A 13,332-nucleotide genomic window follows, 5' to 3' on the forward strand; every position below is an offset into this window, starting at 1 on the left:
GTAGGTTCAAAACTATCATCAGCAATGTTAGGACCATCTGAGTTGGTATAAAGAAGGTTCTGACCTCTGACCTCAAGCTCACATTTTTTTTTAATTTCAAATTAAGACACACTGAAAATCCAAATATTGAAAATCCAAAAGCAATCTACAGAATATAATACAGCACACATAAACTCAATTGTAAATTGAGCGAAGACAACATGGGAGCACACTGACCTGACTTTGCTGCCACATAAGTGGAGTCCAAAGTCACTGTAACTCTGTGGTAGACAGAACCGCGTGGAACAGGAGTGGCCATCCATTTCACAATTGCATTTGTAACATCTTTCTACAAACCTGGCTGAAGCAAGGACTCACGCTAGGTTCAACATATGTATTTGATCATCACAATCCATTTACTCAAAATCTCAGATATAATTAAAGCTATAAAGCTTAATAACAGGAATTTCAGCTCTGTCACACTAAGAAGTCAGGAAAAAGACCTGCAGGGAGTGAGAGATGATAAAGTGGTCAAGTGTAGTGCTCTACGGAGTAACACAGAGGTGTCACTGGATCATGTTGCTCCTGGGAGGGGCATAGCTTTTAGTGGATATGCCCTGTGTGCAGCCCTGAGGGAGATTACCTCATCATGACAGCGAGCAAGAGACACAGAAACAAAGAGAAAGTGAGAGAAAGAGAAAATCCAAATTGAACTAGTCATCAACACACTGACAGTCATGGCCCTATGTATGCATGCATCATATATAGACAGGCATGAAAAAAGCACCGTCTAGCCGCACTTTGATTGCACCTCACATCCTTACAGTAAAAGTCCAGTATAAGTCCCTCTAACACACGCAAGAACCCATGTATACAAACACAGTTCAAAATCTACATAAAATATATTGTTACAATGTTACTAGCTTCAAATACTCTCTGTAAATAGATATTAGTGTAGCTGTAAGTGTGGCTTAAACAATTCTGTCTTTCAAAAGGAATATGGTAAGACAAACACTCCAACTACATACTCAAGCACTTCAACCAAGAGTAGTGATTAGTAGTCAAATCTCAGAATCGAGCTAACTAGTTGCACACATCAAGCTTCATTGTAGGGCTGAATTAAAGCCCAAGGCTGAAACTCCCAGTGACTGAAACTCCCTGACATAACCCAAATGACAACATTCCTCCTGAATCAGAATAGGAAATCGAGCCACTAACTGATTTCCTAAAGTTCCTTTTCATAAAATCCATGACTACAGCTTACTATTACTATAATTTAGGAAAATTATATGAATATGGAAATGTAAATCAAGGTAGAGGGTTCATTTGGCAAACAACATTTTTTTTTCACATGTGCACACACATACTTCTCATATCATATGTACAGTAGCTTAGAGGGGAAATGTTGTTTGTTTAGGATTTAGGTTAAACTGCTTTGAAACAATGTGAATAAACCTGATTCAAACAAGCAAGATACCCAAGTTATGTGCTTCCATCCATTTCCACTCTTGCCAATGCAATGTCTGTATTCAGCATAATTATTAGGCGATACTACTGATGCGAAGCTGGTTATATAAAACATTGTCATTACTGACAAGACTTACTGACAGCCCTGTGCTAGAATAACATAAAGAAGTAAACCCTTACTATGACATGTAAGCTTGGCCTGACACTGTACTGATGTTTTCAACCGGAAACCATTACAGTCTGACCAGGGGGAGACCCAAGTCACTGGAAGGAACACTCTCAACACAGTTTAGTGTGATTCATTCTTTTTGGGTTTTTTTTTTTTGCTTATGGTCTGCTGTGAATGCCACAGATGTGAGTCACTGTGGGAGAGAGCACGCTGAAGAGTCATTCACATAATTAGAGTTCTCCAGCTTGAATAATCGTATCGTGTGCTGATGAGAGTGACAACCGAAGCTGACAGCAGTAGCTATTACAACATGGCCATTATATCATTATGCTACTGTAGTAGAGTCTTGTCAAAATATCAGCTAAACACACACACACACACACACACACACACACACACACACACACACACACACACATACTCATTCACATGGGTCAGGGTTACACATATTGTTACATTATTTTTTCAGTGAGACCAGGAACATTGTCACCAGGCCAGGATGCGTTACCAGTCAGATGTTTTCTCAGGATGGATCTTCAGTACTAAATCTCCACAGTGCCCTGCTGGGCAATGCAACGATATTGAAACAGGATCGCGATACCATTTATGTCAATAATGATGATAAGTTTTTGACATTTTTGCTTGAAATGGAGCAGAAATAAATGCGACAACAACTAGTCAGTCTACAGTTTTTGGCTTGCACCTCAAAGTTCACATCCATTTCCTACCGCAAAGCATTGTTTGAACTGCCAGTGCTGAAGAAAACATCTGGAAACAAACAAGTTTTTTTCATCACCCCAGCAGTACCACTCCAGCGAATACACTGATGGTAAGAAAATGTGGCCTACGTTAGTCCATCCACAAGCTTTCACAGCACTAGTGGGGCTTTACCAAAACAACAGACCTTTGTGGCCATTAACCCATATGCAAAGCGATAAAAATGGAGCAAGGATTTAACAAGCACAGTTTCAAGGACATAAACACAGATGTAGCATAATGGCTGGATTACAGTGTTTAATTTTTTACTTTTTACACAGATTTCTACCTTTAATGGATGTAAAACAAGTAAATAATTAACAGTATTTTATATTATAGTTGTACTTAAATGTGCAAATGCCTTTGTGATCCACTTCTTTGTCTTGGTTGTACCTCTACAAACCTCTATATGTTATTTACTGTCCTTTCAAAGGAATTTGCAATAGAAGCTTTTAGTTTTATTTACATTATTTTAACAAGTTACAAGGCAAACTGAACTTTATTGATTTGATAAGGCAGATAAAGTAATGTTTGCACAGTTAAATGTTTGTTATATTATTCTATTTTTGCAAATAAACTATATTCTAAAGTTTAACTAATTAATCTTCTGGTTTCCTCAGGCTTTATTAGCAGGGTGCACTTCAAACTGGCAGCATTACTAAATGATATATCATTTTAAATAGAGATGTGTATCAATATGGGGAAAAAAATGACTGTGATCTTATTTCTGCCATATCACCCAACCTCTAACACAATGCCAAAAGCAAACAATTGCAAGAAGCTCATAAAAATACTAAGAATGCTAACAAAAATGTGGCAATGATCACATTATATGTATACTTATGCCTACTTTATTATGAAATGGCTTATTACAAAACAAGAACAAAACAAAAGCTTCTCTTGCACCTGGAACCCATTAATTATTTAATTGAAAATGGGGACTAAATGTAATCTTTTGTCATATTTTACTTGAGAGGTTTCACAAACCTATGTGGACATCAATATGACCTCATTTAAGCTCTGATCTGTCACCTTGGAAAACAGCTCATTGAAAAGACAGGTGTAACCTGAGCCGAGGACACAGTCGCCTTGATGTTAGTGTGAACAACATTTGCTATGGGTTTAAATATTGTTACAAATTAGCTCACAGAAGCTAAACACATCAGGCTCATACCAGAAGCACAAACAATCCCAAAGTGTATTTCTCTTGGTGCTAGATGTCCTAACTCCATTAGGCCATATAGTCACAATGGGGCTGACAGAACATTAACAACCAACAACCTAAAAGCACGAACTCTTAGATTCTCTGTATTGAGGGATGAGAACATGTGGCCCAGGCAGTGAGCTAGGAAGCGGTTTCTCTGGTGATGAGAAAAGTGGACACATGGCAACCTCCCCTCCCCCACCAACTGTGAGAATAGCAGGTGTTAGTTGCTTGGTCCCAAATCCTTATCCTTATAAATCCTTATAAAGGCAATGGCCTCCATGAGCAAAAGTATGCGTAACCCGAATATCCCTTGGAGACAGGCCAACAAGAAAAAAAAAAGAGATATTAGGGACTCTTTAAACTGTAGGCTCAGCAACACATGCCAAGGTCAGAAACACTTGCACCTTCAATGTTTTGACAACACTGTTTTCCAGGACAAATGTTTCTGTGAGAGAGTAGCTTATGGTTAACAGTGACTTATAATGGTCCAGCCCTTTTCTTGAGTTTAGGTTGGACAAATGTCTCCTAAGTAGTACTGGCCATTGCTTATCAGCAGAGACTGAGTGGACGTTCCTGACTCGTACTGGCCCAGGCCAGCATGGTTAACGGCAAGCCAAGGCTTTCCCAGTCCTGCCCTCCCCAACAGCCCATTTCTATTTCCTGTAAAGTTTTCCTGCCAAATTAAATCCTTTTTTCCAGCTGCAAAGCTCTTCTTCTTCAAACATTTCCTTGTTGATCTTAATTTTTTGCCTACACAAACCCATATTCTGGATCTAAATCTGAAATTCCTGACATTTATCCTGGTCAGACCTGGGTCCAGTAAAGCCAAACTCCACAATGTCCTTGCATGTGGATGTAGTGACTCATGAAGACTATATGGGAGATGCATAGTCGAGTCTTTACTTACAAGCACAGTGAAAAAGGAACGAAACACCAGGAAAGTGTGGGAAGCACCAACAGTAATGGAAGCTATTATCTGACATCTGTTCCTGGGCAGTGCACCATTCTACTTGGCTAGACAGCTTCTGTCAACTGTAGAATGGATGTCTTGTCAAAAAGGGCATGCCTTTGCTGCACTCCAGGCCCTGCGCTGGGAAGCTGTACACAAAGGGAGAGCCCAGTTTGCAGCTCAGTGTGTAAAGATTAATCAGCTCATTCCTCAGAGACAACAGCTGGTGGGAGTAATCTGCATGCTCAGCTAACACACTCGCTAACTGAGCAAGCATACGTGTGTTAGAAGTACTAGGAAGAAACAACCACAAATTCTTCCATTGAAAACTGTGGAGGAGCTAAAAACATCAGCTACCAGACATCCCACAGGAGAACAACAGCCCTAAGCCAAAGGGCACAGGAGAGTCTTACCCGTAGCTGTCAAAAGAATACATAGCCTTGGCAGCCATGGGTCTGTTAAGAAATGAGTGCAAGCGAAACCGGATACCTCAGAGCTGGATGAAAGACGGAGGAGAGCAAGAGGAAAGGGGTGAATCAGAGAAAAAGGAAAGTGTGCGTCTTTTACACCTCAACTCCAGACTCAGGCAGCCAGGACATGGAACACCCTCATCATTATGGTGATGCAGAAGTGTCAGAGGAGAAGCGGGGAGATCGCAAGGGAGGGAAAGACAGAGGGAGAGAAAGGGAAACATAAACATGTGACAGGAACGGACCAGTCACCTTTTCCCTTTCTCAAACATTCATATCCATGCAAATGATTGGGAGGCAGTGTTCGCCTCGAGGAATGCTTTAATATTGCTTATGCAGAGCAACTACATGATCCATTTAATGACCACAGGCAGATAGACACATGCACACATATACTTAGGCCCACAGATACAGCTTGCTTGAAGCATCAGACAGGAGAATTTACTTTCCCAGTGGCTCTGAAAATGTTGAGTGCTACAGGTTAAAGTACTTTGTAGCAATGGCCAACAATGTTCCATTCTGTTTTATGGGTACCCATCTCATCCTATGCAGTGGGACTATCCAGCTAGTGCAGCAAAGGGTAAAGCACTGTCATCTGTTGCTGTGAAGTGTGCAAACATATGCACCCAAGTTACTGGTCACCTAGTCAAGTTAGATCTGGCATGACTGGATGAGCTGAATGCCTTGATGCACCCTTTCAAAAGGTAACAGGAAAGACATATTCAGATTGAATCAGGAAGCAAATGCCTCACCTAGAAAACTGACAGGTTGTTTTTTTTTTAAAAAGAACGCAAAACTGAAAAAGATTGAAAAAAGATGAAAAGAAAATGGCACAATTATTAGCCAATTTATCTCAGGAGAAAGTATAATTAAATGCCAAGCTTTAGCCAAATATCAAGATGGAAATCAAGTTGAAGACAGTCTTCTCTTAGCATACAGAGAAACATCAGACTGGGGGAAAATGCAACAGGATTAATCTCTGGTTGACCTCCAGACAGTTGTCTCATCAGCTATGCACATTCTTACAATGAAAAAAGCTTTAGTGAAATGGGCTGTTGTAGCATTTCCACCACAGACCTCAGGAAACCCTCCCTACGCCTGTGACGAACACACACGCACACACTTAGATCCCTTCAACTGCATGTCTCCATGTGTCATGTGAGAAATAACTCTCAGACAGTCTACATGAAGAGCTCTCCAGAATGTTTTCATGTGATCGTTGAGAGCATATGGGTGACAGAAGAGTTAGGCTACTAAGATTTGTTTTAGCACTGCTGCTAAGATGAACTCTGGGTTGGGTAAATTCAACCCAATTAGTTCCTGAGTTTCCTTGCTACAGACAGCTTGCAGAGCAAACTATTAAAGATTTCCTTTTAGCCACTACTAGAGAAAGCCCATGACAAAGTCATCAAACAAACCAACTGCATGAACACATTCAGCAAACCAACTGTCCTATATAATGCTCTGGACTGTACATTCACTTTGCTCATTGCTGCCTCAATCATGCAAGATTTACACCAAGCTGTAGTAATCAGGTACTTGAAACTATCATATTTGTTTTATGAAATAATGAACAGCTGATTTACAAATAATACAAAATTTCAGAATCCATTTAGAATTTTTAAATGTTTTATGACACTGTAATGTTGCATATATCAATTATTAGACGAAAGCACAGATTCGGGGGCTTCTACTAAAATCCCTGATGGCTTTTCACCTTTTCTATTACTTTCTTCTCAATGCACAAGGGCGAGTTTATGATGCATGGTGCAATTTAGCATAAGTAGGCTACGAGGTACGTGTTGAAATCACTGCAGGTTTTAAGCTATTATCATGTTATGCTTTATCAGTCCTCAGTTTTGTTCACAGAATAATTAACCTATCGTTACAATTAAATATCCTGTTATTTTTTCATGTCTCAAATTAAAAAACACAAACAAACTAGTGGTTCAGCGCTACAGAGACTAAGACATTTATGTAGAACACACATGTGCTTGTCTGCTGTATCCTACTAGGCCGACGACAAAACATCTGAATTAGGGTTTGTCTGTGTCTAATTCAGCATCTGCTCAACATCAGAAGACTCAAAGCGTCATTCGGATCTGCAATTGCAATTATATTTCTTCCTCTTATAAGAATCTTTAGTGTAACCATTTATTTGCATATTCAATAATCAGTACAGTGACCTAATGTTGGTGTGTTCGTTTCCGACATGCGCGTTTCTTACCATTCCCCCAACAAAAGGCAAATAGAATGACATAAAATGTAAAGTCTCTAGGTGGTTCTGGAAACATATTCCATAGTTCAATAGTTGCTGTTGGCTAAATAACAGATTATTATCTTTGTGTACTGAATAACACACCCCAGTTATTTGTGCACAGCAGAGAATGAGACAGGTGACGAGCACATTTGGCTTCCTTACCTCATTTTATGCTGTTTTCCACGAAAGAATGAATGAAAGAACAATAATGAGGTAATGCAGTTTCTCTCCGCAAAATCACCGTCGCTTTTTCGTTGGATAGGCTATAACCTAGTGTTAAATGTGTATCATCATACAGCGTAGATAAAAGGATTCAGATATATAATAATGAACGTCAAGCGACGCAATACCGGTCCGTGGCGGACGGACAATGCACACTTCTCAAAATATCAGTTAACTGAGGAGAGTATGCATATCGCAGATTCTGATTATACAGAACTAAACTATATTCCATGTTCAAATGATGATAATATCGTTCTGAATTACGAGTGGCGAAAGCTTTCTGGTGATGCTTCTCTTCCACGTGATATTTCCAGTTTAAACGGAACGTATCTAAATATTGTCTGTGAAACAGTGCCCACTTGTGCCGAACACAAGTGCAGCCTATTGCTCTAAAGGTGTTGGATGCGTCGACACCTTCGTCACCAGCGCCCTACTCCTTTATGTTGCTTCAAGTATGGTATGTTTTTTAACGCACATTAATCTTCATTTATTTCAGACCTATATTGTTATTCATAGCCAGATAATGCATTTCTCGCCCAATTTCAGCTAGACCACGACCTGCTGGGAAGAGCGTCTCGCAAATATGCTGCACATATAACTTTTCTATAAAAAAAGATGCAGGTTACACCCACGTGTTTGATATAATGTCGCTATGGCTTAAAGTGAAGCAAAGTGTCTTTACCTTTTGGGCTACGGATGTGTAGTATGTGTTTATGGGTATCTTGTCAGAAGTATAAAAAGTACAGGAATATAAGCAATAAGACGTTATTGTTTTTCTCAGAGCACTGAGAAAGTGATTTTATGAATGAAATTTTATTTATGAAAGTCTCTCGAGGGTTGCTGAAGCACATGTTGTGTTGGGACTTCAAGGCTTAGTAAGCAGCTGGGGGTTTGTGTGCTCACTAAGCTTAGCCTTATTGCAGTTCTTTATAAATGACAAACCATGAAATTCCTTATTTTTTACATTTATATTTATAGAGTACAGGCAGAGCAAAGCTTTGCAGGTCTGAATTATTCAGACCTGCAATGCTTTGCTCTGCCTGGATCAGAGTTTTTAAACCTATAGGCCAGATTGAATGTGTTGTGTTGGGCATTGATAGCTCAGTGGTTAAGGTTCTTGACTTGTAATTGGAAGGCTGCTGGTTGAAGCCCCACCACTGCCAAGTTTCCCCTGATCAAGGCCCTCAATTGCTCAAGTTGTACTCAGTCATAATTGTAAGTTGCTTTGGATAAAAGTGACAACTAAATGCCATAAATGTATTGTAAATTTCATTGCACTTCCTGAAACTGTTGGTGTTTGTTCCTAATTGCCATTTATAAAGCCAATACCAACATGGTTGGTGACTCATTCATATGCTGTTACAGATTACAGGCCACTCTGCCATGATTTCAGTGTTAAGAACATGGACTCTCATATTTTTAAAAGCAGAATCAACATTTTATCTGTCAAATGCGAATGATGCTTATTTGATGATGTGAAAAAATTACAACCAACCTTCTGCATGCATAGACAGTTTTAATATACCAACTACAGTCATTTAAAACCCTGATAAGTTTAAGATGCATTGTCTTTTAATGCAAATGGACTCAAGCTTGAATAGAATCATTATGCTATGGAGAGACACATGGATACAGAGTGGTGTAAAATAATTACATAATTAGACTTTCTGGCACTGTTAAAACAAGTTATGTATCGATATTGTTACATTTAGCCTGAATATCCATTTATGCCCATTTGGCAATGATTTTCACTTGGAGAGGTTTAGAAATGAGCCATTAATTGCTTATCAGTTAGATAAACTTACAGTCCATTATGATTCATAAGAGAGACATAGGCTTCATTGTACCTGCACTAGGAATTGGTGGCTGTAGAGCTGTCATCATTTAAGAAGCCTTTTCCAGGTCATAAGAGAAATTGGTAGTGCTAACAGAGGTGATCAGTTTGATCACACAGTGCAGGTGCTATATTTTGGTGAAATCATGCTGTTTCACCTTTAATTGTAAAAATGTTGATACAGATTATCTTCAAAAAGAAGGCTAAAAATCTATACCAAATTTGCTCGAGGCATTTCATATAAATGTTAATCAGGAAACTTAACAAAGGAGCGCTTGCAATACCTAATGAGGCCAGATGGTGGGGTCATAAACCATTGTTAATTATAACCCCTTTCCATTTCTTTGTCACAAGTTGAAATAAATTCACATGCTTTGGCATCACATTGTACAGCTGCTCTTATAGAGAATATGATGTTTTATGTTTTACTGAATTTGAGTTCACCTCACTCCCTATTGGGTTGTAAATCAGGCAGCTGGGGTCCTGAGTATGAACAGCCAATAAAATTAATTAAAATTAAAACTGCCTGCATGGCCTCATCACATACAGTATGCATTTGATCACTCCTCCTTGATCCCAATAAAAGAGAATCTGGATTAGTCCCGCTTCAGTTCTGGATTAATTTCTCTGTCAGTAGTCATCTATACCACCCGCCACTGCATTACACTCATGTCCTTTCCCCCGGTGGACACCAAGTGGCTGTCATCAAATAGGAAGTTGACGTTGGTGACATGACTGCTGTGTCCCCCATAGACATGACTAGGGGCCTGGGAGGGAGATAGACAGAAAGAATTTGAGTGAGTAAGTCAATGAAAAAGCTGAAGAGAAAGAGGGAGTTTAATATTAATTAGTGTGATTTCAGATGGCGAGAATCAACAATAAGTTAAACAGTTTGAAGTAATCTGCTGATTGCTTACTCGGGATTGAGAGCAGGGGAATGAGAAGAGGTGAACTTTTCCAAAATCGTCTCCAGTGACGAGCAGTATCTTCTCATTGGATCTGCAGACAGCGTTGATGTCCGTCCCATCTGAGCCATCTGGCCATAGCCCTGAGAGACAGCATACACAAAATAAACACCTGTCCATATAAACCAGCATTCACAAACACTAATTTATGTAGTTAATAAAAATGTGATAAAAACAGAAATGCAAAAGTGTAGGCACAATGTTTAAGGAATTACACATCCTGAATACCATTCACAATGGAACCCATGCCATGGATCTTTCAGCAACTACATTATAGAACAACTGTATTTCAAAGAGCTAAAAAAAAATTAAAAAAAAAGGATGGTCCTTACCAAACACATGGAAGCCCAGAGTGCAGGTAAAGGTGGCCCACAGGATATCTCGTGTGGCTTCCACGCTCACGACTTGTTTACAAACGGAGGGGATCCCTTGACAAATATGAAACTCTTATGATCCAGTGGCTAAATTGTTATTCAGTTAAAAATTATGCCAGTTTAAAGTTACTTAACAACAGCTATCTACACTAAAGTCTATCTTAAAGAATCAGTTTTGAGAGGCATGTTGTAGAAAAGGCAGACATCTGACTTCAGCAGATCTGTATCACAGTGACCTCTTTATAATGCTAAGGCTCCATGTTGTCAGTTGAAATGTATACATACTCACAGTAAAGGATTTCATAGTCTCCAGAGTTGGACACCAGGTACTGGGAGTCTACAGACCAGTCTAAATGAGTAATGAAGCTGGAATGGCCCTACAAGAGGCCACAGCCACAGGAAATTATCACAAAGAGCTCACCACCAGCATATCATTCATTACTAATATAATATAGTATAATAACTAATATATTTATAATAATAATAACAATAATAATAATAATAATAATAATATAACTCTAGCATGAAACTTCAGTAAAATATAGCATTTATAACTATATAACGGAGAATAATAAGTAATGATAATGGACAATCATTTGATAGGGCAGTCATTTGTAAGACCATACAAGTTATTCTGTCACATTTCCAAAAAATATATAAAGTAATCTTACCGAACACTTTCCCACTCTATTATACTTCTTGCCATTCTCAGCTACAGCATAGATGTAGATGTAATTGTCATGTGACCCAATTGCAAGAAAATTCCCATCTGGAAAGAAATTGTTCAATTAAGCTCAAGAGCTGAGAGCAGCATATATGGTGATTCTCTCTACATGTCTCTGTATTCATTGTGCAGAATAGAGTAAAGGGAAATGATGAAACTGTCTGTCAGAAGAACAATAACCTGGAGCATAACGCATAACCGAGAGTTGTTCATTCCCATCTGTATGCACTGTGACTAGATCCTTAGTTTCAGTATCCAGAACAAGCCACCTTTCCATAAAGTAGAAGAAAAAAACATTAAAACCATTGCATGATGAAGAGACAATTATAAAGCTTTGTTTTTCAATATATTGATGACACTTTCATGAATATTAAAAATGTGAAAGATAGCTGAACAATAATTCAAGACCAGTGTTGTGTTAATGTATGATTTTGAATAATAATTATTTGTTTTGGGTCTTTGATGCATCAGATTATTAGAAATTTGCCTGAATGTTAATGATGTGTCAGAGATCTCTTTGATGAGAAGGGGTAGCTTCTCTCACCTGCCAGTCTGCGTTCCTATAGCAACCGTCACCCCTGTAGGGTGGAACCCAGCAGATTGAGCTGCATCCTATCCATGGGAAAAACACACACACACACACACACACACACACACACACACACACACACACACACACACACACACACACACACACACACACATGTACTTGGTCAAGCCCAGTGCAATGCAGGTTTAGTAATACCAGGAACGTACTGATATTTTGGTCATCTCATTAAGGGGTTTATAAAGACAAAGTGTTTTGAAAATGGGTTAGGAACTCACAAGACAACTAGCATGTGTTCAATAAGCTCATTACACTGTATCAAAACTAAGTGAGGGATGTGAAGGCTGATGCTCACCTCTATCGTCTTGGTCCAAACAGGCTGATGCGAGTCAGAGTCCCATAGGCAAATCAGTTTATCATGGCCACAGGTAAGAAAATGGTGTTTCAGAGGGTGCATGGCCAAACCCCACAACTCATCTGTGTGACCCTGTAAAAAAGCCACAAGTACAAATTCAAGCCAGTACTCCAGTGATCCATGATCGTTTTTAAAAAAGTCTTCTAATTCTATTAGATTGTACTGTTGTTCAGAACATTCTCATTTTCACCAATGTCTCTTGCTGCACCTGGGTGATGGGAGTAAATGCCCCATACAGGCTGCCCTGCAGGACATAGTTCTTGGTTGTTCCAAGAAGAACTGTGTCTCCCTTCCCCTCAGCAACCGTTCGAATAGGCCCATATACTTCAGGGACCTAAGAGGAAAATAAACATTGCTGCATTAAAAAATTCTGACTGCTTGCAGTGACCAATTAGCATGGTGAGCATCAAAAGAAGTTTTAATTATGTGACAACTTAAGTTTTAATTATACTAGGTATTTATAAGCTCAACAGAGAAGCTTGTTATCCTAATTCACTTTAAACAGGAATATTGAATATGTATGTAGTATTGTACATACTATTTAGTTGCAACTAAAAATGTCTACAGATGATATGCTGTTTTTCTATGGTAATTAAAAAAAGTGGCTCACCTCCACTGTTTGAATCTTCTGGAAGTTTCCATCCCAGGAGGTGAGCATGCGGTCCTTCCCACCCGAAACCAGAGTGCCATTTCGCAGCATGCACAGTGTAAAGATGCTGCTTTCATGTGCAGCCTGAATGACCAGGCTAATGCGATTAGAGCCTTCAGGACAGACACAGAACAGAGCCCCACATTAGCAGGCACTGCCCTCGCTCTTGGGAAGGTCAGGACCATCAGTGAGAGGCCTGATCAATGGAGCATGACACTAACCGAAAGCCTCTCAACTGACTTTTACAACACACCTTCTAAGAAGCAGTGAGGCAAATGTGTTAACGGTTCTTTCCAAAGCCTTTAAAATCAAGTCTTGTAAATGCAGCTGTAATGCTAGACTGTT

The 13,332-nt window shown here is 39.3% G+C and overlaps 2 protein-coding genes across 10 annotated transcripts in view; both read right to left on the reverse strand.

Annotated features, from left to right (window-relative positions):
• The window catches only part of evla (Enah/Vasp-like a), a 28,873-nt gene extending 21,079 nt beyond the window's left edge, over nucleotides 1-7,794 (reverse strand). For 2 of the 3 annotated variants that reach the window (XM_027008912.2, XM_027008907.2), the window contains exon 1: nucleotides 217-474. In XM_027008912.2, coding sequence (XP_026864713.1) covers nucleotides 217-302 — 86 coding nt within the window. In that variant the 5' untranslated portion in view covers nucleotides 303-474. Of the gene's footprint in view, nucleotides 1-216; nucleotides 475-7,419 lie in introns of those variants that run through there. The other variant, XM_027008910.2, reaches the window with a different exon arrangement.
• A 1,181-nt stretch (nucleotides 7,795-8,975) lies between these two features.
• The window catches only part of eml1 (EMAP like 1), a 36,805-nt gene continuing 32,448 nt past the window's right edge, over nucleotides 8,976-13,332 (reverse strand). For all 7 annotated transcript variants that reach the window (XM_035533079.1, XM_035533075.1, XM_035533081.1 and 4 more), the window contains 10 exons: nucleotides 12,949-13,100; nucleotides 12,547-12,672; nucleotides 12,279-12,410; nucleotides 11,921-11,988; nucleotides 11,557-11,645; nucleotides 11,324-11,421; nucleotides 10,942-11,029; nucleotides 10,611-10,706; nucleotides 10,231-10,361; nucleotides 8,976-10,080 (listed from right to left, as the gene is read on the reverse strand). In XM_035533079.1, coding sequence (XP_035388972.1) covers nucleotides 9,955-10,080; nucleotides 10,231-10,361; nucleotides 10,611-10,706; nucleotides 10,942-11,029; nucleotides 11,324-11,421; nucleotides 11,557-11,645; nucleotides 11,921-11,988; nucleotides 12,279-12,410; nucleotides 12,547-12,672; nucleotides 12,949-13,100 — 1,106 coding nt within the window. In that variant the 3' untranslated portion in view covers nucleotides 8,976-9,954. The remainder of the gene's footprint in view (nucleotides 10,081-10,230; nucleotides 10,362-10,610; nucleotides 10,707-10,941; nucleotides 11,030-11,323; nucleotides 11,422-11,556; nucleotides 11,646-11,920; nucleotides 11,989-12,278; nucleotides 12,411-12,546; nucleotides 12,673-12,948; nucleotides 13,101-13,332) is intronic.

The sequence above is a fragment of the Electrophorus electricus genome, chromosome 13, assembly GCF_013358815.1.
Source record: "Electrophorus electricus isolate fEleEle1 chromosome 13, fEleEle1.pri, whole genome shotgun sequence".
Classification (NCBI taxonomy): Eukaryota; Metazoa; Chordata; class Actinopteri; order Gymnotiformes; family Gymnotidae; genus Electrophorus; species Electrophorus electricus.